We start from the raw sequence: 24,041 nt of genomic DNA, 5'->3' as shown, positions 1-24,041 counted from the left end.
TTTTTCCCTATTGGAGAAGGAAAATTCATATCTTATTTTCTGAGATTGATAATTTCATCAGGCCGGTAAGACACTGGGTGACACACATTTAACAAAAACCATGTATCAACAAAAACATAACCATTACGAACTGCCATGTAAAGGACATTAACCTAAATCATCAGTATTTAAAGAAATACATTTCTACAATGACAATCTCACCTACATACATATCCATTCACTCTAAAGAAATGACATGGGGACAGAAGCATGTACAGAAGGTGGTTTTCGTATTTATTTACCTACCGTTATATCATGGTAAAAGTATTTGTAGTTAACATCAGTTTAATTGATTGCATGTCAGGTTTATCATGTGTAAATTTTTTGTGCAGGTTACTGTGAAGAGTATGTATGAGGTGTGATATTGTGCTGTGCTGTATTTGTGTCTTTGATCATGAAACAGAAAGAACAGGGTGAAACTTCGTGCAGGTCAGTCCTGTCCTCGTAAGTTAATACTAACCAAGCTGTGAATTATAACATTTTGTTCTTATGAACGGATGAGTGTCAATGGGATGTCGTGCCACCACTTCACGAGACACAGAATGTTGACATCCAGTCTTGTGATCAGGAAATTTTTAGCATCATCCTTCATTCTTTGTATCATTGTATTGCTAATGAAAATATCTTCAAATATCAACTTTCAAACTCGAACCCTGAATTTTTTGCTGCCACACAGGTGTAAGTTAACTATTGTTGCTACATAGGAGGATGGAGGACAAGGCCTAATGAAAAGCATGCCAAGGGGGTTGCAGTATTAAAGACTATGTTGAAGGAACAGTTTACACCTAAACAAATAAGATACTGTGGTGTTTCGAGGTGGAGGAATCCAAATGCCTCAGATTGTGAAGTAAATAATCAAGATGACTGCACCTGATGAGTACTGTGATCTTCAATGGGTGATCAAGCTTGACCCTGGTCAGTTTGATGGTGGGAGTAGTGAGATTGCTGACACATCACTAGCACACAACCCAGAATTCTGTTTAAAAAGCCTCCATGTGCATTGGTACAAAAATGGAAATCAGTTTCTGGGTCAAGTCCATCTTATATACACTGGAATTGCTACAATTGCAACAAGCGTTGTAAAGATCTCGCAGAGCTATGCCACACTCTCAACCAAGCTGCCACTTTCCAATCTAACCTAAACCTTGGTTGGAGATATAAGTAACATAAGACCAAGACTGTTTTACACAGTTATATTTGTAACTACAGAAAACTTTGTAACGTCTACTACACAGCTCACAACACTAATTAATCAACATCAATCAACTTCATTATTTGTCATGTTGTGCTGCACATTGGTTAGCCCTCACTAGTTTCTGTTGGAGCTTTTCTAGAATATTCTGTGCTGTATTCATCGTGATGGTAGTACATGCTCCATAATGGCAAATTGTATATCATGATGTTTGTAGTTGGCAGAATTCCATTATACACTCCTGGAAATTGAAATAAGAACACCGTGAATTCATTGTCCCAGGAAGGGGAAACTTTATTGACACATTCCTGGGGTCAGATACATCACATGATCACACTGACAGAACCACAGGCACATAGACACAGGCAACAGAGCATGCACAATGTCGGCACTAGTACAGTGTATATCCACCTTTCGCAGCAATGCAGGCTGCTATTCTTCCATGGAGACGATCGTAGAGATGCTGGATGTAGTCCTGTGGAACGGCTTGCCATGCCATTTCCACCTGGCGCCTCAGTTGGACCAGCGTTCGTGCTGGACGTGCAGACCGCGTGAGACGACGCTTCATCCAGTCCCAAACATGCTCAATGGGGGACAGATCCGGAGATCTTGCTGGCCAGGGTAGTTGACTTACACCTTCTAGAGCACGTTGGGTGGCACGGAATACATGCGGACGTGCATTGTCCTGTTGGAACAGCAAGTTCCCTTGCCGGTCTAGGAATGGTAGAACGATGGGTTCGATGACGGTTTGGATGTACCGTTCACTATTCAGTGTCCCCTCGACGATCACCAGTGGTGTACGGCCAGTGTAGGAGATCGCTCCCCACACCATGATGCCGGGTGTTGGCCCTGTGTGCCTCGGTCGTATGCAGTCCTGATTGTGGCGCTCACCTGCACGGCGCCAAACACGCATACGACCATCATTGGCACCAAGGCAGAAGCGACTCTCATCGCTGAAGACGACACGTCTCCATTCGTCCCTCCATTCACGCCTGTCGCGACACCACTGGACGCGGGCTGCACGATGTTGGGGCGTGAGCGGAAGACGGCCTAACGGTGTGCGGGACCGTAGCCCAGCTTCATGGAGACGGTTGCGAATGGTCCTCGCCGATACCCCAGGAGCAACAGTGTCCCTAATTTGCTGGGAAGTGGCGGTGCGGTCCCCTACGGCACTGCGTAGGATCCTACGGTCTTGGCGTGCATCCGTGCGTCGCTGCGGTCCGGTCCCAGGTCGACGGGCACGTGCACCTTCCGCCGACCACTGGCGACAACATCGATGTACTGTGGAGACCTCACGCCCCACGTGTTGAGCAATTCGGCGGTACGTCCACCCGGCCTCCCGCATGCCCACTATATGCCCTCGCTCAAAGTCCGTCAACTGCACATACGGTTCACGTCCACGCTGTCGCGGCATGCTACCAGTGTTAAAGACTGCGATGGAGCTCCGTATGCCACGGCAAACTGGCTGACACTGACGGCGGCGGTGCACAAATGCTGCGCAGCTAGCGCCATTCGACGGCCAACACCGCGGTTCCTGGTGTGTCCGCTGTGCCGTGCGTGTGATCATTGCTTGTACAGCCCTCTCGCAGTGTCCGGAGCAAGTATGGTGGGTCTGACACACCGGTGTCAATGTGTTCTTTTTTCCATTTCCAGGAGTGTAGATAAGAGATTTGGAGTCAAAATCAACTTCTCGTAATCTGTCACTGATTAATGAATCCAGGTAAGGTGTAAGCTGAGCTACACACTGGCAGCTCTGTTGTCACAAGTCACTTCATCAAGCTACAGCTGTATTGAGACATTGTTTCTTTTATTGGTTCAAATGAGATATTCAATGTGGTTGGAAAGAGAGTTGTAAGTAGAATCTCATGATCACAAGCAGCTTTACGATGTGGATTTTGATTACAGTAAATCAACTAAGGAAGTTAAGTATCATACTTTGCTCCATGGTCAATTTGTAGTCAGGTTTGATTTTCTGCTATCCAGTATTGAAAAGATGGTAAGGCGGAAATGAAGTACCATTTGCAGTAACTCCTGAGGAGTGACATGTCAATAAACGAAGCACTCACAAGCCTGAAATGTATACTGTTTATTGAAAGAATGTGCACATATTCTGGAAGAGCATCAAGACATTTTGGCATAGATAAGTAACTTCGTATAAGAGAATGGGAAACAATGAAGTTTAGTGATGGTACAGCTGGATCATAAATTAATGGTGTCTCTATGTAACAAGCCATGCAGTGGCTCCATTAAAGTTCATGTGTGATGGGGCTGCTTTCACAGGCGACCCTGCCTTTAATAGAGGTGGTATATAATACTCATAAGACTGGAATAGGATACGTTGGCTTGATACGTGGCACAGGTATTGAAGTTATGTCATTTGCATAGTTTGGACTCATGTAGTAAGTAGTTGCAAGCAGGAGTGCTGTAAGGATGGTGAATATATCATTGAATGGGCTTGAATGGATATTTCTGGTACCTTTGGTAAATATAGTTTCTGAATGAAATTACTGTTAGCAGCACAGATGAGTGATTAAGGTGGCACAGCCATCTATGACAGCAGTGTCCAACCTGCAGGCTACATGTGGCCCAAAGCTAGGATCAGTGTGCGGCTCAAGAAATGAACATTTAGCATATGACTGGTATGAAAAAGAAAACAATACCGTTAAGTTATCATAAACTGAATATTTTCAGTCGAAACTCCCACCCACGATTATTCCCTCTCCCACGATTATTCCCTCTCCCCCCCATCTCTCTCTCTCTCTCTCTCTCTCATTTCCAGTGAAGTTCAGGATATTATGTGTGACCCAAAAATACTCATCTTCTTCCAATGTGGCCTAGGTAAGTTAAAAGGTTAGGCACCCCAGATCTATAACATACAGGGTGTACGTAAAGTCCGGGAACACTTTCAATTATTTATTGCACAAGAACTAAACATTGTACAGATGTTATACATATTGATACATTTTGAAGAGAAACTCTGAAAGTTTTTTTTTACAAACATTCAATATGCAAACCATGAGTGACCCGGCAGATGTCAATATGGTAATTGCATTCTTGCCATACCTGTCCCAACATGGCATCGTTGACTGTGGCAGTTGCTTCCTGTATTCTCTTCCAGAGCTCTGCATACACCAGATCTTTAATGTGTCCCCACAGAAAAAAGTCACATGGAGTGTGATCTAGTGATCGGGGAGGCCATTTCATGAAACAGTGGTCCCCTTCTGTAGCACGGCCAATCCATCAATGCGGCAGCTCCGTGTACAGGTACCCATGAACTTCACGATGAAAATGGGTCGGTGCCCCATCCTGCTTAAAGATGAACAGAGTGTCCGATTGCATTTAAGGCATAACAATGCCATCCCCATTCACATTTAGTTGTTGCAACAGTGAACAAAACTGAAAATGCTTGTCTTTATTGTCGTCATTGAGCTTCTGCACTAGCTCCGATTTGAATGGTTTCATAGACAGCTTCTGTCGCAGGACTTTCCACACTGTCATTGGAGCCGTTTTGAGTTCACGGGATGCATGACACACCAATTTCTTTGGACTCTTTATGAATGTCTCTCGTAAACACTCCACGTTCACTTCACTCACACTGGGACGTCCTCTTCTCTTTGCCGGGCACAAGCAACCCATTGTAACGAATTTGTTGTGCCAGTGGTAAATGGCCTTCCTTGTTGGTGGCTTCTTACTGCACTTGGTTTTAAACATCCATTGAACAGCTGTAGCACACATGTTTTTGTTGAACTCCAACACACAGAAAGCTTGCACTGCACCTGAACTCGCTATGTTTGTGACTAGAGCTGACTGTCAGCAAATTACCAATCTATGCTGTGGCGGTATACATGAAAAAACCTTCAGGGTTTCTCTTCAAAATCACATATGTATCATATCTGTACAATGTTTGCTTCTTGTGCAATAAATAATTGAAAGTGTTCCCAGACTTTATTTACACCCTGTATTATCATTTCATTTTTTGATTAAAAAAATATTAAAGCTAGGAAACAATTTGAATTCAATTAGAAACTTCCTGTTCATAAGTCTGGGCTTGCTCAACTTTTTTCCATGAGTGCTCATGACACAGACATATCACTTCTGTGTAATATCAAATTTAAAAGCATCAAGGTTGTTATTTGTAAGAAATGATTTTACGTTTGTTCATGGAAGTGTCTGGAAGAAATCATTTTACATTTGTTCATGGAAGCATCTGGCAAAAAGATCATAGTGGCCAGAGACCCAAGTAATTACTAGATTCACAGATTAAGTGATAAAGTGAAATGTCTACTGATGGGCTACTGTTAGATCCTTACTTACTCTAGTTGCCAGCTATAATGTTACCAGTGGTCACAGTGTTGCCATATATGGGCATAAGTGTGGCCTCTGTGTTTGATGGATCTGTTTCGAAAGGTCAGCTGTTGCGTCTTCCCCTCCTGTGTCATTTTTGTTGTCCACTTTACCATTGATATCATTCTCTGTAGAGTAACAAGCGGCCATACAGATTTTGAAATTGGTCATCACACTGTCATCACTGTCATTCTCCAACCAAGCACTATGGCACTGTTGTCTACATCCTAACAACCAGGTATGTTTGATGACATTTCAAGGAATTCAGAGGTTTGACAACTAATCAAAAATTCAGTAATGGAACTGCAAACAGCAGGCCATATTGTTGTCCGTGACTTCAGAATTGATAGCTCAGGAACTTGATCCTAAGAAGATGCAACCATAAAAATCACATCTTTGGTATTTGCCAGTTTCAGTACAGGAATCAAACTTAACTTCTCCCTATTCTGTAGTTAGTTTACTCAGTATCTGTTAACTGTGTACACATTGTGCTCTCCAGTACACCTTAATCCATCAGTTGTAGAAGTGCCATTGTGTTTGGAGGGAGCTGAAAGTGTGGGACCAGTGAAAAGAAAACAAAAAAATGAATCCAGTTGAACTGGGATTAAGGGGGGCTGAATAAACTTTAAACAATGTCTTATCTTTACTTACTAGATAAAATGTAATATCAAGTGATGTACCTTCATCCTGTGTATATTTATTGCCAAAAGTGTAAAACTGCCTTCATCTTCTGTAAATTTCATTTATATTATTGCTTTACTGTGTTTCATTTCCTGTTTTGCCTCTCACACCTGATGAGATAATACGTATTTGAAAAATTTGAGTTTTCTTGTCTGTCTCTGCTTGTGTTTGGCTGCTTGACTGTACTTGTTTGTATTCTGATAAATATACAATTATCATCTTTAGTTTGCTTAGTTTCCAGTGTCTGTCATTTAATAAATAATTTAAGAGTGAAGGAGACAAGCCACCAAATAGTGGAAGCATTGAGTGTCAGTGGGTACACAAAGAAAAAATGCAGACTTTCTAGCTTTCAGAAGAATCCTTTAATGAGTTAGAGGACACACACACACCCACCCACACACACACACACACACACACACACACACACACACACACACACAAAGCCTGCGCAGCTACATTTTGCAGTTTGCCGGTAGATACGACACAGTCCCTCATCAAGACTACCTGCCGAACTGCAGTCGCGGCGTTGTGTGTTCAGCTAGCACAATGTAGTTGCATAGGTGTGTGTGTGTGTGTGTGTGTGTGTGTGTGTGTGTGTGTGTGTGTGTGTGTGTCCTCTAGCTCATTAAAGGATTGGTCTGAAAGTTAGAAAAGTTTCCAGTTTTTGTTTGCCTGTTAATGACTCAATGTTCTCTCTATTCACTGAAGCGTCTCCATTACTCCTAAATTATTTACGTTCTGCTAGAAGTTTCCTTACCATGTTTATGCACTACTGTTTGTGAAAATTGTGATACCCAGAAAAATGGTCTGAATCACTCCAAAATTGAGGATGTATAGAACAGTGGAATCATATTAATTGACTAAGATTGCAGAGAAGGATCATGCACCCAGGCCCAGTAATGCCCTCTTTTGGGAGACTCTCAGCCAATGCAAAGCCACCAAACGAATTGCAAATGTAAAATCAAGTGCTGATATGCCTTGTTGATTTTAAAGTATCCAATATCAGCATGAGTGAGTGAGTTTGAATGGGGAGAATGATTGGTCTACAGCAAATGGGTTTGTCATACTGTGACATTACGGCTTGTACAGGGCATGCTGCTATGATAGTGGTATATGTGTGTGTGTGTGTGTGTGTGTGTGGTGTTGGGCTTGATCTTGGGGCATTGCACTTGTGTCAACATTGCGATGCCATCTGTTGTGGGCTGGACTGGTGGCATACATGCCGTAGCGTTGGCTTCCATTGACCAGAAAGCACCATCACCTTAGACTGCTATGGGGATGTGAACCAGTGGCTTGCTGAATAGCAAAATAGGGTGTTTTTTGGAAGACTCCCACTTTGACTTCGCCTACAGTGACTACCATGTATGTGTTAGAACCCACTGTGGTGAACGCAATCTGGCATACTGCATTTTTGAGTGGTGTAGTGGACTAACATCAAGTAAGGTGTTTTGGGGTGCTACTGGTTATAGTGTGTGATCTCGCCTCTTATGTAATGATGTTACTTTCAGCGGCAGCAACTGCTGCATGAAGGAGGTTTTAGTGCTGGAGGCTCCTCCTCCAGACAGCCCAACATGCTATAATGTCTGGTCACCTGTGACAAGGAATGTGCAAGGCTTCTTTCTGTATATTCACCTGACATGTCGCCCATTGAACATTTCTGGAATATGGTCCGTTGGCAGTTTCTTCAGTGTAGTGCTCCAGCAATCGCTGTTGATGCTTTGTGGACACACCTACAAATTTTGTGGCAGTGTGTTCCCCAACAGCATATCTAGGTCATCGTTCCATGCTACAATGTCTAGACGCCCTGATTGCAACATATGGCAGCTTCAAACCATACTGAATTCTGAGAGTCAAAGTGTATATACAGGTTTGTAATTCAAACCATTGGTGTGGTGTCATATGCATAATCTGTGAAATAAATTTCACTGTAATCATATGTCTCCTTGGTGTTACAATTTTCACAGACGTTAGTGTATAATGACTTCTTTTTTATGCAGCCCTTATATATAGTTTTTTTTTTTTTTTAAATTGTTGTTTCAGATCTAATGGAAGATCACCATACCCCTACCTGCATGGCCAGAACAATGGAGAACCATGAATCTTCAAGTCTTCTGCTTGTAGCAGCATTGTTTACAGGAAAAGAAGACTCTGATGAAGATTGTGTTGGTGCTGTTCCATATTTCCTGTCACATGTTGTTGTGTGTCTATTTCACCAGCAGGCCTCTCCCTCATTGCTTTCTTCCTTGGTACATATGCCTCACTGCCGCTTGCCACCAGCAGTTGTGAGCTATATTGACAGTTGGTTCAAGTCACCAGCAGCACACCCACTTGGAAAGCCTTTTCCACCTTCTTGTCCATTAAGAAAGCTCAGCAAAAAGCTACTGAAAACTGACTCACACATTGATGAGAAACCATTAGCTATTGTTAATTTCTTTGATTCCATGGAAGTAAATGATGATCCAGAACTGATAATGTCTTTATTTGATCAGACACTGTTTTATGCAAGTCGTCTTGCTATGCACAACGCACTTACGCTTGTGGTATATGAAAAATGCAAGTTCACTCTTCAGCATCTTATGGAGATAGCAAATAAACTAGAGCAACCAGAACAGTTAAGTGGCTTGTCATCCATAGATTGTGTTGTTTTTGAAACAGCCAGTGCAGCTCAAGAGTTTGTTGTTGAGAAGTGTCTGAAAGTAGCTTTGAGAAACAAGAATGTTGTTGAAATTTTTAATCCACTGTGCAATGACCAGCAGCAGTCTGATATGCTGATGACAGATTTAATATGTTTCTTAATGTCCTCTGCAAATTGTTTTGTGAGAAATAAACCTAATCTCTGCAACATTCTTGATCCGCTAAAAATGAAATTTATGAGTGAGATAGTGAGGCAAACATCAAGCAAGAGAAAGCGACCCACAGAGTTTACAAGAGATTTGTCAAACATACTAGTTTGTTTCACACTGGAACATCATGAAGTTGTTTCATTATTGGATGCAGTAGCTCTTTCACCACTCATTTGTCTCCCTCAGTGGCAGAAGTTATTGGAGTACCTTCTTAAGAAAGCTGCCTATTTGAAATGTGGCCAGGTGGCAGGTTCGTCTATAGCGGCATTGGCTGAATTTTTAATGACTACATCTGATAAAGCAAATACTTTGGGAATTCAGGACAGCATCAGACTGCTTCTTTCAGAATGCCCTCATCTTATTGGATCCCTTCCACAGTGTACGTATGATCAGTTTTTAAGTTTTTGCTTCCATTTATATTTATCACTCGGAGACAAAGAGCATCTTTGTGTAGCATGTTTTGTGTCTTTTCTTAGTAAATATGTTACTCATCAACTGCAGACATGTTAATTCATTTACGTTAGGTACTATGATATGAGTGCAATGTGTTTTAGATTAATTTATATGGAACTGTTTTTAAAATTATTTCATTTGTGTGACATGAAGATAGTAGCAGTATTTACTTTAGTATATTCCATTTCTTCTTTTTTCAGGCTCCTTTGTAACTTGATTGTGCATGTTTACTTGTGATCTCTCTAGGAATCTATACCTAAGTTAAAAAGTTATATTATTCTTTTGTATTGTATTCTGATATTACTTCAGAGAAAACCAGTTTCATGGAAAATAGAATTCAGTAGCTTTAAAACTAATTCTTTTGTCTGTTTTAACAGTATGAGAGAAAGTCTCCTGAATTATAGGAAAATAAAAGTCAACAACTAACTCAACATAAAAACATGCCATCACTGTTGGAAAAATATATTTTCGGATCTCAAGCACAAGAGAAAATAGTGCAAGTACAATGCTCAGGGTGATGCATGGCAAGAAAAACATAAACACAGTTCAGTGATGAAGTGAGTTGCACGCGGAGCCAGAGCTGAATGAGAGTGAGCGATGATTGGCGCTCACCTACATAGGCGTATGTTGCAGGGGGTGCTGAATGTGCCTGCACAGTAGTTTTCGCTGCACTGTTGTCACCGTGTTGCCTCCTAGTGGCCTCCACCTCCTAGTGGCTGTCGACAGAGGTGTTGGCCAGTGTCCGATGCATAGATGGTAATCTGGTAATTACCATGCTTGCATAATTTGTTTAGATAGACTTCTTGAAAAGTTTGGAGGCCACTCAAATTCTGCAAGTACTTTCATCATGTAGTAAAAGGTTCTGTCCAACATAGTGTGCAGAAATTTAAAAATTGCCACCGGTGAAGGCATATTTGTGTGCCTACTGTTTTGTCTCCGTATGCTGGAGATGTCACCAGAGGCTATAAAAATTCAGATAGCAAGTTTCAAACTTAAATAAGCTCAGCAAGCTGAACTGCAGCGATCAGGTTGTGACATCATCAGATTGCTACCTAAGATTGTGAGTTGTGCCGACATACGTTACGGAGCTTACAGTGCTGTACAGTTGTGGTTATTTGCTTTATTTAGCATTAAGACCCGTGGTTTGTCTAAATTGTTTTTCTGCTTTTGATTTTCTATGGCCTCCGTACGCCTTAGCATAGTAATTCTGGGATCTTGATAAAACTATAGTATCGAAGCACCAAATTTTGTAGTTCGCTGGTCCAAGTACATTATCTACTGCTACATTTCCCAGATGACAATTGCTCCTGCGTTCCATAAGCCAGGTGTTCTTCTTGTAGTTTCTGTGCACAGTTCAGAGCATGTGCAAGGGATTTCATATACTTCTGCTTTGGGAAAAGGTGGACATAGGTTCTTTCCATTGGCCAAACATTTGTGCGCCTTTTTTGTTGGTTTGAACACTATTGATGCTGTCTCTTCACAGCATCTGCTGATGCGATCTGTGACTGTTTATATGATTTAGGGGAAAACTTCCCCTTTAGTTGATTCTTTTTTACTAGATACTCCTGACCTTTTAAGAATAGTTGTTTCTTCTAAAAGTAGTTCTTAAATGTCCAAGCTCTTCGTTGACATAATGTTGATTCACAGATTATTTTAGCACAGTGCACTGATATGTTGATCTCTACTCTTTTCTGCTTGAGATGATGACTGGAATTTTTATGAAGGCATCTATCTATGTTAGTAGGCCATCTGTGGACTTTGTGCGCTAAAGTTCCATCAAGTTTTTTAATTATCTGTACAGCCAAAATAAAATTTTATCTTTGATAGTTGGAGCCTTGGCAAAAGACTTGAATCAGGTGCTCCAGTCAGAGATGATATTGGGTGCTCTTTTGGGGAGGGAGAGTATTTTTTTGCAACTGGTTCTTGGAGTTGGTGGGAAGATTAGGAGTGTGTTAACAAAGAACAGGCTTCAGATCCATCTTCAGCCTTTCTGATTCAGGTTTTACATGATCCTCTTTTTTTTTTTTAAATCACTTCATGTAAAAGGCTGGATAGATCCATCAACAAACTCACATTTTTCATTTTTTTTCTATTGACATTGATAAGATGTGAAACTCTTAACCTTCTTTCTATGTTACTTTGGACTACATAAATTCCTGTTTAAATTACCATGTGTTAATAACAGACAAAATTTTATCTGCATGAAGTTCACTGTAAAATGGTATGATTTTTTTTTTTAGATCATTTCAATATAATTACTATACACTGTTTGGTGTTTGAAAGTAATAATATGTTAACACAAAAGATATTTTAGTTGTGCCCTTAAAAAAACTCTTAAGTCATTTTTTTCCTGTTTACTGTTGATTGTTATTCAAAATTTATATTTCATTTACAGCATTCTTCAAATTCCTTTTGAAGCAACATTCAAAGGACTCTGCCACCATGCTCTCCGTTTTACTTCTCAGGCACAATCCAGATTTTCTGTCATCATTCAGAAGAACTGTATTGAAGAAGATGGACATTTTACAGTGTGCATCTCTTGTTTTCTCATTACTGACATGTTCCAGTCATGTCCAAAATGAAATGTCAAAAGATGATGAGTTTCTTAGAAAACTTTATGAGTTGCATGGTCCTGATATTCACAAAAGCATTAAGAAGCCAAGTAAAGCTAAGTCATGGATGCTTACTAATGTTCCAGGTGTAACATTAGTGTTGGATAAGTGTTTTGGTAAGATACTGTTTACAGTTATTTGTTTAATTTTTTGTGTAAAATGTTTCTTCTTTCTCCAAAGAGATGAAGATACATACATTACTGATTGTGTCCTGGCAGAAAACTTCATTGCATACTTTTATGGCATGTATTCATTTTAATATGTACTCAGATACAACAATAAATTAAATGTGGTGAGATAGAAAAGGGACACATCAATTTGAGTAGAAAAGTTTGTTGTTTACAACTGGAAAGGGAGGGAAGTAATGATGAGAGAGAAAGTATGTGGAATTTAAATGCAAATAAACAAGAATGAGATGAGTAAGAAGGAATTGACACTAACAAGGTGTTAAAGAAAGGGATCAAAAGAGAACTAAGTTTGATTGACAGTCAGGTTACAAGCTATAAATAGGCTTCAAAATGAAAGAGAAATGTTAAAATAACTGTAAACAACTATTGGGAATAAAATTTGGAAGTGCATGAAGAAAAATTATTGCTTGTAGAGAACCGAACAAAGCTGTAAAGGAACGTGTGCATTAACATGGTCCACAAAATACACATGCACAGTTCATTAGTTATTGTTGTTGTTGTTGTCTTCAGTCCTGAGACTGGTTTGATGCAGCTCTCCATGCTACTCTATCCTGTGCAAGCTTCATCATCTCCCAGTACTTACTGCAACCTACATCCTTCTGAATCTGCTTAGTGTATTCATCTCTTGGTCTCCCTCTAAGATTTTTACCCTCCACATTGCCCTCCAATGCTATATTGGTGATCCCTTGATGCCTCAGAACATGTCCTACCAACCGGTCCCTTCTTCTTGTCAAGTTGTGCCACAAACTCCTCTTCTCCCCAATTCTATTCAGTACCTCCTCATTAGTTATGTGATCTTCCCATCTAATCTTCAGCATTCTTCTGTAGCACCACATTTTGAAAGCTTCTATTCTCTTCTTGTCCAAACTATTTATCGTCCATGTTTCACTTTCATACATGGCTACACTCCATACAAATACTTTCAGAAACGACTTCCTGACACTTAAATCTATACTCGATGTTAACAAATTTCTCTTCTTCAGAAACGCTTTCCTTCCCATTGCCAGTCGACATTTTATATCCTCTCTACTTCGACCATCATCAGTTATTTTGCTCCGCAAATAGCAAAACTCCTTTACTACTTTGTGTCTCATTTCCTAATCTAATTCCCTCAGCATCACCCGACTTCATTTGACTACATTCCATTATCCTTGTTTTGCTTTTGTTGATGTTCATCTTATATCCTCCTTTCAAGACACTGTCCATTCCGTAGTTATTATAACAGAAATATCTTCAGTTTCCAGTGGAGATGTCTCATTTATGAACTTTATGGTCATGTTATTTGTTGTTGTGGTCTTTAGTGTGAAGATTGGTTTGATGCAGCTCTCCACGTTACTCTTATCCTGTGCAGGACTCTACATCTCTGAATAAGTACTGCAACTTACACCCTTCTGAATCTGCTCACTGTGTTTATCTCTTGGTCTCCCTCTATGATCTTTAATCCCCCCCCCCCCCCCCCCAAGACTCTCTGCCAATACTACATTGGTGATATGGTGATCCCTTGATGTCTCAGAATGTGTTCTGTCAACTGATCCTTCTTTTTAATCAAGTTGTGCCATAAATTTCGTGTCCCCCCCAGTTCTTTTTAGTGCCTCCTCAATAGTTACACAATCTACTCTTCTAATCTTCAGCATTCTTCTGTAGCACCACATTTCAAAAACCCCTATTCTCTTCTTGTCTAAACTGTCTATCGTCCACATCTCACTTCCATGCATGGCTACACTCCGGACAAATACCTTCAGAATAACCTTCCTAACACTCAAATCTATATTTGATGTTAACAAATCTCTCTTCTTCGGAAACACTTTTCTTGCCATAGCGCATCTACATTTGATGTCCTCTCTACTTCAGTCATCATTATTTCTTTTTGCAGCACATATAACAAAATGGATGTTTTGCTTTTGTTGATGTCCATCTTATATCCTCCTTTCAAGATGCTGTCCATTCTATTCAACTGCTCTTCCAAGTCCTCTGCTGTCTCTGACAAATTACGTCAGAGGCATACTTCAAAGTTTTTATTCCTTCTCCTTGAACTTTACTCCAAATATTTCATCAGTTATAGGATTCAGGAATTACTGTAACCAATTGCCATTTTTTCTTCAATTTTTATTTATTCATGACCAGGTTTGAATCGCCCGGTGATTCATCATCAGATGATACAATTTAGTTTGGAGTGTTGTTGGGGTCGTGCATCTGTGGCAAATACAGAGACGAAAAAGTGAGCACTGTATGTGGAAAGAATATTGTGATTGTAAGATTAGTTTGATGGTATTACTCACTGTTTTCATTCTTGTGGCAAGCACTGCTCCAGGAAACATAATGTGTGCTTACCAGTATTGTTAAATATCAAGTGAAACAGGCACTTTTCCACCGATGGTGACTCCCCCACACTTTACAAAATATAAATAAACCAAAGAGTGTGGCTGTTGTATCCAAACAGTTTTGTGGAGGCAGAGAATTTTCTTTGTTCATTTTTCGTTTTGTGTGGCATTTGTAAAATAAATATATATATATATATATATATATATATATACACACACACTCCTGGAAATGGAAAAAAGAACACATTGACACCGGTGTGTCAGACCCACCATACTTGCTCCGGACACTGCGAGAGGGCTGTACAAGCAATGATCACATGCACGGCACAGCGGACACCCCAGGAACCGCGGTGTTGGCCGTCGAATGGCGCTAGCTGCGCAGCATTTGTGCACCGCCGCCGACAGTGTCAGCCAGTTTGCCGTGGCATACGGAGCTCCATCGCAGTCTTTAACACTGGTAGCATGCCGCGACAGCGTGGACGTGAACCATATGTGCAGTTGACGGACTTTGAGCGAGGGCGTATAGTGGCCATGCGGGAGGCCGGGTGGACGTACCGCCGAATTGCTCAACACGTGGGGCGTGAGGTCTCCACAGTACATCGATGTTGTCGCCAGTGGTCGGCGGAAGGTGCACGTGCCCGTCGACCTGGGACCGGACCGCAGCGACGCACGGATGCACGCCAAGACCGTAGGATCCTACGCAGTGCCGTAGGGGACCGCACCGCCACTTCCCGGCAAATTAGGGACACTGTTGCTCCTGGGGTATTGGCGAGGACCATTCGCAACCGTCTCCATGAAGCTGGGCTACGGTCCCGCACACCGTTAGGCCGTCTTCCGCTCACGCCCCAACATCGTGCAGCCCGCCTCCAGTGGTGTCACGACAGGCATGAATGGAGGGACGAATGGAGACGTGTCGTCTTCAGCGATGAGAGTCGCTTCTGCCTTGGTGCCAATGATGGTCGTATGCGTGTTTGGCGCCGTGCAGGTGAGCGCCACAATCAGGACTGCATACGACCGAGGCACACAGGGCCAACACCCGGCATCATGGTGTGGGGAGCGATATCCTACACTGGCCGTACACCACTAGTGATTGTCGAGGGGACACTGAATAGTGCACGGTACATCCAAACCGTCATCGAACCCATCGTTCTACCATTCCTAGACCGGCAAGGGAACTTGCTGTTCCAACAGTACAATGCACGTCCGCATGTATCCCGTGCCACCCAACGTGCTCTAGAAGGTGTAAGTCAACTACCCTGGCCAGCAAGATCTCCGGATCTGTCCCCCATTGAGCATGTTTGGGATTGGATGAAGCGTCGTCACACGCGGTCTGCAAGTCCAGCACGAACGCTGGTCCAACTGAGGCGCCAGGTGGAAGTGGCATGGCAAGCCGTTCCACAGGACTACATCCAGCATCTCTACGATCGTCTCCATGGGAGAATAGCAGCCTGCATTGCTGCGAAAGGTGGATATACACTGTACTAGTGCCGACATTGTGCATGCTCTGTTGCCTGTGTCTATGTGCCTGTGGTTCTGTCAGTATGATCATGTGATGTATCTGACCCCAGGAATGTGTCAATAAAGTTTCCCCTTCCTGGGACAATGAATTCACGGTGTTCTTATTTCAATTTCCAGGAGTGTATATATATATATATATATATATATATATATATATATATATACTTACCAAACAAAAGCGCTGGAAGGTCGATAGACACACAACTCTTTGCCTTTACAAATGTCTGCTTGTGTCTGTGTATGTGTGGATGGATATGTGTGTGTGTGCAAGTGTATACCTGTCCTTTTTTCCCCCTAAGGTAAGTCTTTCCACTCCCGGGATTGGAATGACTCCTTACCCTCTCCCTTAAAACCAATATCCTTTTGTCTTTCCTTCTCCTTCCCTCTTTCCTGACGAGGCAACCGTTGGTTGCGAAAGCTAGAATTTTGTGTGTCTATCGACCTGCCAGCGCTTTTGTTTGGTAAGTCTCATCATCTTTCTTTTTATATATATATATTACTTTCTTTATAAAAATTATTATTATGATTTTACATTGCAAAATTTCTTATGCTATTTACAAAATCTACAACAAAGTGTTTAGGACAATATTTCTGGTAGTGAAGTTATGTTTGGCAGACTGATGCAGTCTGTTTAAAAAGTTTAAAAAATATATATAAATCCACTTTTGCAGCCCATCTAGCCCAAAATAGTCATCGCAGATATAAAAACCAACCTCCACATTCTACACACTGTAGACAAAGGAATAAAAATGGACCTCTTGGAACAATTAGTATTCTTCATACATAACAATAAAACACCCCACACCATCTTAAATGAACAAATTGATTTATCAAACAACCCATTCTTCCAAAATTTTAAAGAGCTCTTAAATTTGAAAACCCACTACCATACCCATTCCCAACCATGCTCATACCACACCTAAACACCATCCTCTCTACCTCTTTTTACACACACACACACACACACACACACACACACACACACAATCCATCCATCCACCCCCCCTCCCCACCCTCTCTCTCTCTCTCTCTCTCTCTCTCTCTCTCTCTCTCTCTCTCTCTCTCTCCCCCCCCTCCCTTCCCCCTCCAATCCCTCCCTACCCTCCCCCTTTCCAACTACCCTCCCCTCCCCATATGTATACTATCCAATTTACTGAGCAATGAGAAACATGCCAAACATAACTTCACTACCAGAAATATTGTCCAAAACACTTTGTTGTAGATTTTGTAAGTAGCATAAGAAATTTTGCAATGTAAAATCATAATAATAATTTTTATAAAGAAAGTAATGCAATAAATATATATTTTATTACAGATGCCACACAAAACGAAATATGAGCAAAGAAAATTCTCTGCCTCCACAAAATTCTTTGGATACAACAGCCACACTCTTTGGTTTGTTTATATTTTGTAAAGTGTGGGGGAGTCGCCATCAGTGGAAAAGTGCCTGTTTCACTTGATATTTAATGATACTGGTAAGCACACATTATGTTTTCGAGAATAGTGTATGCCACAAGAATGAAAACAGTGAGTAATACCATCAAATTAATCTTACAATCGTAATATTCTGTCCACATACAGTGCTCTCTTTTCCATCTCTGTATTTGCCACAGATGCACGACCCCCACAATACTCCAAACTAAATTGTAATATCTGATGGTCATGAATAAATAAAAATTGAAGAAAAAACGGCGATTGGTTGCAGTAATTACTGAAACCTTTAACAAGACAATCGCAGAGTTCCAAATCCAGAATGGATAAAAGTTTTATTTCATCAGTTTCTTTTACTGCTTTCTTGGTGTACAGATTCAATGACATCAGGGTTAACTACAACTCTGTGTCACTCCCTTCCAACTGGTGCTTCCCTTTCATGCCCCTTGACTCTTATAACTGCCGTCTGGTTTCTGTACAAGTTGTAAATAGCCTTTCGCTCCCCGTATTCTACCACTGCTACCTTCAGGATTTCAAAGAGAGTATTCCACTCAACGTTGTCGAAAGCTTTATATAAGTGTACAAATGCTATAAATGTAGATTTGTCTTTCACCTATCTCGTAAGAGAAGCTGTTGATTCAGTAACACCTGAGAAGTTCCCACATTTCTCCAGAATCCAAACTGAACTTCACCAAGGTTGGCTTGTACCAGCTTTTCCATTCTTCTGTAAATAATTCATGATAGTTTGGTGATATCCACAGCTATCAGAACTTACTTTCTTTGGAATTGTCATTATTACATTCTTCTTGGCGTTTGAAGGTATTTTGCCTGTCTCATACACATTGCACACCAGATGGAGTTTTGTCATGGTTTGTGTTCACAATGATGTTAGTAGTACTGATGGAATGTTGGCCTACTCCTGGGGCCTGGTTTCTCCTTAGGTCCTCCAGTGCTCTGTCAAATTCTTCTTGCACTATCATGTCTCCCGTCTCATCTTCATCTGTGTCCTCATCACTGTCTATAATATTGCCTATACTGCCTTCACTATCTCATCTCTCACAGCTACCCATTTGTCTTCTACTGTATTCATTTCCCCTGTTCTAGTCAAGTTAATCTCCCTTGTATAGACCCTCTGTATACTCCTTCCACCTTACAGCTTTCCTTTCTTTGCTTATTACTGGTTTTCCATCTGAGTTCTTGATGTTCATAAAGCTGTCTCTCTTTTTTCCCTCTTTAATTTTCCTGTAGGTGATATCTATTGTTTACATAGTGAAATGTGCTTCTAAATTCTTACATTTGTCCTCTAACCATTTTTGCTTAGCCCTTGTGCACTTCCTCTCATTTCATTTTTTAGATGTTTATATTCCCTTGTGCCTGCATCATTTTCTACAAGTTTCTATTCACTCTTTACATCAGTTAAATTCAGTATTTGTTGTAATATATAAGGATTTCCACCAGGCTTTGTCTTTTTACCTGTTTGATCCTCTGCTGCCGTACTATTTAATCTCTCAAAGCTACCCATTTATCTTCTAATGTATTCCTTTCCCCAATCATTGCCTAATGCTCCGTCTGAAAGAAATGGCCCATACACTCGATGTTGAGACATAGTACAGAAAGTGTTTAAGTTTGGGGAATCTCTTTGATATTGTACAGGTTCTTGAGGATGTTCTGACCCCTAGATACAAATATTGTGGGTATTTACCTTTCCACTTAGATGAAATGTTGCCTCATCACTGAACACCCCATGGCCAAGAGTCATCTTCCTGCTGCAACATTTAACTTGCAAAGTTATAACATACACCACTTCCCCCCCCCCCCCCCCCCCCCCCCCCCCCCCCCATGCTTTTCCCTTCGAACACATCTAGTTGTTTCAAACTGACTATACCATTGCGCATCCTGTATGAACTATCCATCAGTGGCATCTGACAATAAAATAGTGTAAAGATAATGTAAACTTTGGTACATACGAGATATTGGAGTGTGATCTTAAAATCAGTCTCATCACCTTATTAATTACACATCTCAGTTTAAAAATGTGAAAAGGTTCACAGGCTTCACTTCCAGTGCAATGCTTGCATGGTTGACATTCCTAGATTATTTAAAGGCAGTGCATTGAAAGGCATGAAATGCTGCAACTACAGGTTGTGGGGAAACAGACCCAATACTTGATACAGGTTCACATTCAGTATTTTGAAGTCCCTGGAGACAATGAGATTTCCTTATAGGGTACAATTCTTTGTTTTAGCTGAGACTCTAAATACCTTTTAAACCTTTCTGTACAAGTAATCAGCAGAGATTCAAGTCTATATGATACTCTTCTCTAGCTGTGAAGAAAGAGGAAATCAAGTGTTATTTTGCAGTCTGCCAGGAAAGTGGTGATACATAAGGTAGACCATGATTCTGCAAGGGATATTATACATGTTCTCACATGTTAAGATACGTGATCATTTATCAGTAGGAAGAAGAATGGGGGGGAGGGGGGGCTATGATCAGCAGAGCCAGTGGTCCAACCATGGTGTTCCTTCCCTCAAGGACAAATAAAGTAAAAGAAACTTTAACGCGGCTTAAAATGGGGCACTAATCATTGATAGATGAATCATTTTCCATCGAGGACACCACCATTGTTCAGTATTCATCAGTTTTAACCTCTGCAGCCCAACATACACACACTGCACTGTTTTCCTTGACAATGGAATTTCAAATAGTTTGTCTTCCTCCATTGGCTAAATCCATCATAACAATATAGTCTTGAGTTTACAAATTAAAAAGAAAAACTCAACATACATGTGAATCACCTTCCACTTACATTAACAGTCACCTCAAAAGTGCTGTTTTTGTCTCAGATGTTTCACGTCTTATACAATTTTATTGCCTCTGAAGTTAGCCAGTAGTATGCATAAGCAATCCATCAAGCTGTCTGTCAATTTCTAGCTGAAGAACAAACAGTAAAGAAGGGACTTCTTTTTGAGGGGTGTGGAGGGGAGGATTGTAGAATGTTACATTGGCTAATATATTATACACTGTCGAGCCAAAGAAACTGGTACACCTGCCTAACAGCCGCAACGATGTAGGAGATTTGATGTTTTATCAGATTCCTGGTATTCATGGTGCACTCGGTAAATGGTCATACAGGAAAAACCCCACTTCATTGCTACCTCAGAGATGCTGTGTCCCATCGCTCGAGCACCAACTATAATACCATGTTCAAACTCACTTAAATCAAGATAACCTGCCATTGTAGCAGCAATAACCAATCTAACAACTGCGCCAGACACTTGTTATCTTATATAGGTGTTGCTGACCGCAGTGCCATATTCTGCCTGTTTACTTATCTCAGTATTTGAATATGCATGCCTACACCAGTTTCTTTCATGCCTCAGTGTATGTGTGATCTAAAGATTCCATTCCCATTCTCTCTTTAGGAACCTTTTCGTATTTTTGTGCCATTTTAACAATGAGAATTGTTACAATCAGGAATAACACAATAAATACACTCCTGGAAATGGAAAAAAGAACACATTGACACCGGTGTGTCAGACCCACCATACTTGCTCCGGACACTGCGAGAGAGCTGTACAAGCAATGATCACACGCACGGCACAGCGGACACACCAGGAACCGCGGTGTTGGCCGTCGAATGGCGCTAGCTGCGCAGCATTTGTGCACCGCCGCCGTCAGTGTCAGCCAGTTTGCCGTGGCATACGGAGCTCCATCGCAGTCTTTAACACTGGTAGCATGCCGCGACAGCGTGGACGTGAACCGTATGTGCAGTTGACGGACTCTGAGCGAGGGCGTATAGTGGGCATGCGGGAGGCCGGGTGGACGTACCGCCGAATTGCTCAACACGTGGGGCGTGAGGTCTCCACAGTACATCGATGTTGTCGCCAGTGGTCGGCGGAAGGTGCACGTGCCCGTCGACCTGGAACCGGACCGCAGCGACACGCGGATGCACGCCAAGACCGTAGGATCCTACGCGGTGCCGTAGGGGACCGCACCGCCACTTCCCAGCAAATTAGGGACACTGTTGCTCCTGGGGTATCGGCGAGGACCATTCGCAACCGTCTCCATGAAGCTGGGCTACGGTCCCGCACACCGTTAGGCCGTCTTCCGCTCACGCCCCAACATCGTGCAGCCCGCCTCCAGTGGTGTCGCGACAGGCGTGAATGGAGGGACAAATGGAGACGTGTCGCCTTCAGCGATGAGAGTCGCTTCTGCCTTGGTGCCAATGATGGTCGTATGCGTGTTTGGCGCCGTGCAGGTGAGCACCACAATCAGGACTGCATACGACCGAGGCACACAGGGCCAACACCCGGCATCATGGTGTGGGGAGCGATCTCCTACACTGGCTGTACACAACTGGTGATCGTCGAGGGGACACTGAATAGTGCACGGTACATCCAAACCGTCATCGAACCCATCGTTCTACCATTCCTAGACCGGCAAGGGAACTTGCTGTTCCAACAGGACAATGCACGTCCGCATGTATCCCGTGCCACCCAACGTGCTCTAGAAGGTGTAAGTCAACTACCCTGGCCAGCAAGATCTCCGGATCTGTCCCCCATTGAGCATGTTTGGGACTGGATGAAGCGTCGTCTCATGTGGTCTGCACGTCCAGCACAAACGCTGGTCCAACTGAGGCGCCAGGTGGAAATGGCATGGCAAGCCATTCCACAGGACTACATCCAGCATCTCTACGATCGTCTCCATGGGAGAATAGCAGCCTGCATTGCTGCGAATCGTGGATATACACTGTACTAGTGCCGACATTGTGCATGCTCTGTTGCCTGTGTCTATGTGCCTGTGGTTCTGTCAGTGTGATCATGTGATGTATCTGACCCCAGGAATGTGTCAATAAAGTTTCCCCTTCCTGGGACAATGAATTCACGGTGTTCTTATTTCAATTTCCAGGAGTGTATATCACCGTGCTACAGTTCATTGACACAGTACGGATACAAAATACTTCTGTTACCAAGCACAAAGTTGCAGATGAACACTTCATGGAAATTATAAAAATTGATGATGGTTATACCATTGTCTCGGAAGTGCTAGTGAAATACAGAATTCCAGTGGAAATCACAACTCCGTTGACATACTAAACCTAGAGAACGTTGAATTCCAAGTTCCAGTATAATATTTGGATTCTAAGTCCAGATCACAGAGCAATCAATATCAAAGAGCAGGTCCTCTGCAGCATAGCACTTCCTGGTTGTGGAGCAGAACATAACACAATGAAACGTCAGTAGTAGTGTTAAATAAGGCTCCATAGTTAACGGAGCCAGCGGCTGGGTTCACTGTATATTCTGGGTGGCCAGTTGCTGAGTGTTATGGGTGGCCAGTCGCTGTGGTTTGAAGCATGCGTGCGCAAAAGTGGCCTGTGATGCTAGCAGTGGGCCGCGCACAGAGAAGTACTACCAACAATGCGTCTCTCGGCCACATGTAATAACATACTGCTGCTCATTGTGGAGATTTAAGAGTGGTCGATATCACACCCCTTCCCCTAGTGGAAGCGGGGAAGCATCTGCTGCGAGTATACGCCACATCCAAAGGGTCCTCCTCTGAGGTGTCAGCATCGTTGGTGATTCAGGACGTAGGAGCATATGTACAAAAACGCCATGGCCGAGGGCGAAGGTTGTATGGTGTGGACCTCAGCAGTGGAGCCAGGGTATGTCTCCATCTTCATCCAGAATTACTCGTGATTGGTGACCAGGCGACATCTCATAATCCGGGAAGGGCAGCCTGTGGGTCTGGGGTAAGTCGCTCTTGTTGTGGTTTGGTGTTGGTCAGCTGACTGTGGGCAAAAGACATATGTTTGCACTGGCTGGGTGGCTTGGGATAGGATGGGAACTAGACGACTGGTAATGATGGTGTCGAGAGGGAAATGGAAAAAAACGTGGGAAACTAGTCAGAGACAAAGTTGATTTGCATGTCGCAGAATCTCCCGGTCCGGAAGCTGCGCCCTCAAGACCTTCCTGCTCCAGTGCTGAACGATTGTTCCCAAAATCCAGGTTGGTTGTCAGCCAAATCATTTTGCCCACACCAAGGTGCCAGGGTGAAACTTGGAAGCAGGCAGTGGTGATGCTGGCTATGGCGTCAGCATGAGTAGGCTCAAGAAGGTCTGGGGCTGCTGTCCATGTAGAAGTTCCACTGGACTTTTGCCTCCGATGGGTGTGGACCTGCAACTGCTCAAAAAAAAGTTAGTGAAGCATCGGTGGAGTGATTGTGGAGGTATTCTTCATCTGAATTTTGAAGGAGCGGTCCATCCTCTCAGCTTATCCATTAGATTGTGGATTAAAGGGGCATTGGAATGTGGTGAATGCCATGCTAGGCACAGAAAGTATGAAACTCTTCACTACAGAATTGTGGACATTGTCAGTTATAAGCACTTCCATCAGTCCTTCAACTTCAAAAACTTTGATGGT

At 42.3% G+C, this 24,041-nt stretch overlaps 1 protein-coding gene across 1 annotated transcript in view; it reads left to right on the top strand.

Annotated features, from left to right (window-relative positions):
* LOC126162041 (nucleolar pre-ribosomal-associated protein 1) overlaps positions 1-24,041 on the top strand; it is a 176,291-nt gene that overhangs the window by 96,861 nt on the left and 55,389 nt on the right. Inside the window, exons 11-12 of the mRNA XM_049918273.1 lie at positions 8,297-9,478; positions 11,948-12,280. Coding sequence (XP_049774230.1) covers positions 8,297-9,478; positions 11,948-12,280 — 1,515 coding nt within the window. The remainder of the gene's footprint in view (positions 1-8,296; positions 9,479-11,947; positions 12,281-24,041) is intronic.

The sequence above is a fragment of the Schistocerca cancellata genome, chromosome 2 (assembly GCF_023864275.1).
Source record: "Schistocerca cancellata isolate TAMUIC-IGC-003103 chromosome 2, iqSchCanc2.1, whole genome shotgun sequence".
Taxonomy (NCBI): Eukaryota; Metazoa; Arthropoda; class Insecta; order Orthoptera; family Acrididae; genus Schistocerca; species Schistocerca cancellata.
This window is presented reverse-complemented; position numbering and strand designations above follow the sequence as displayed.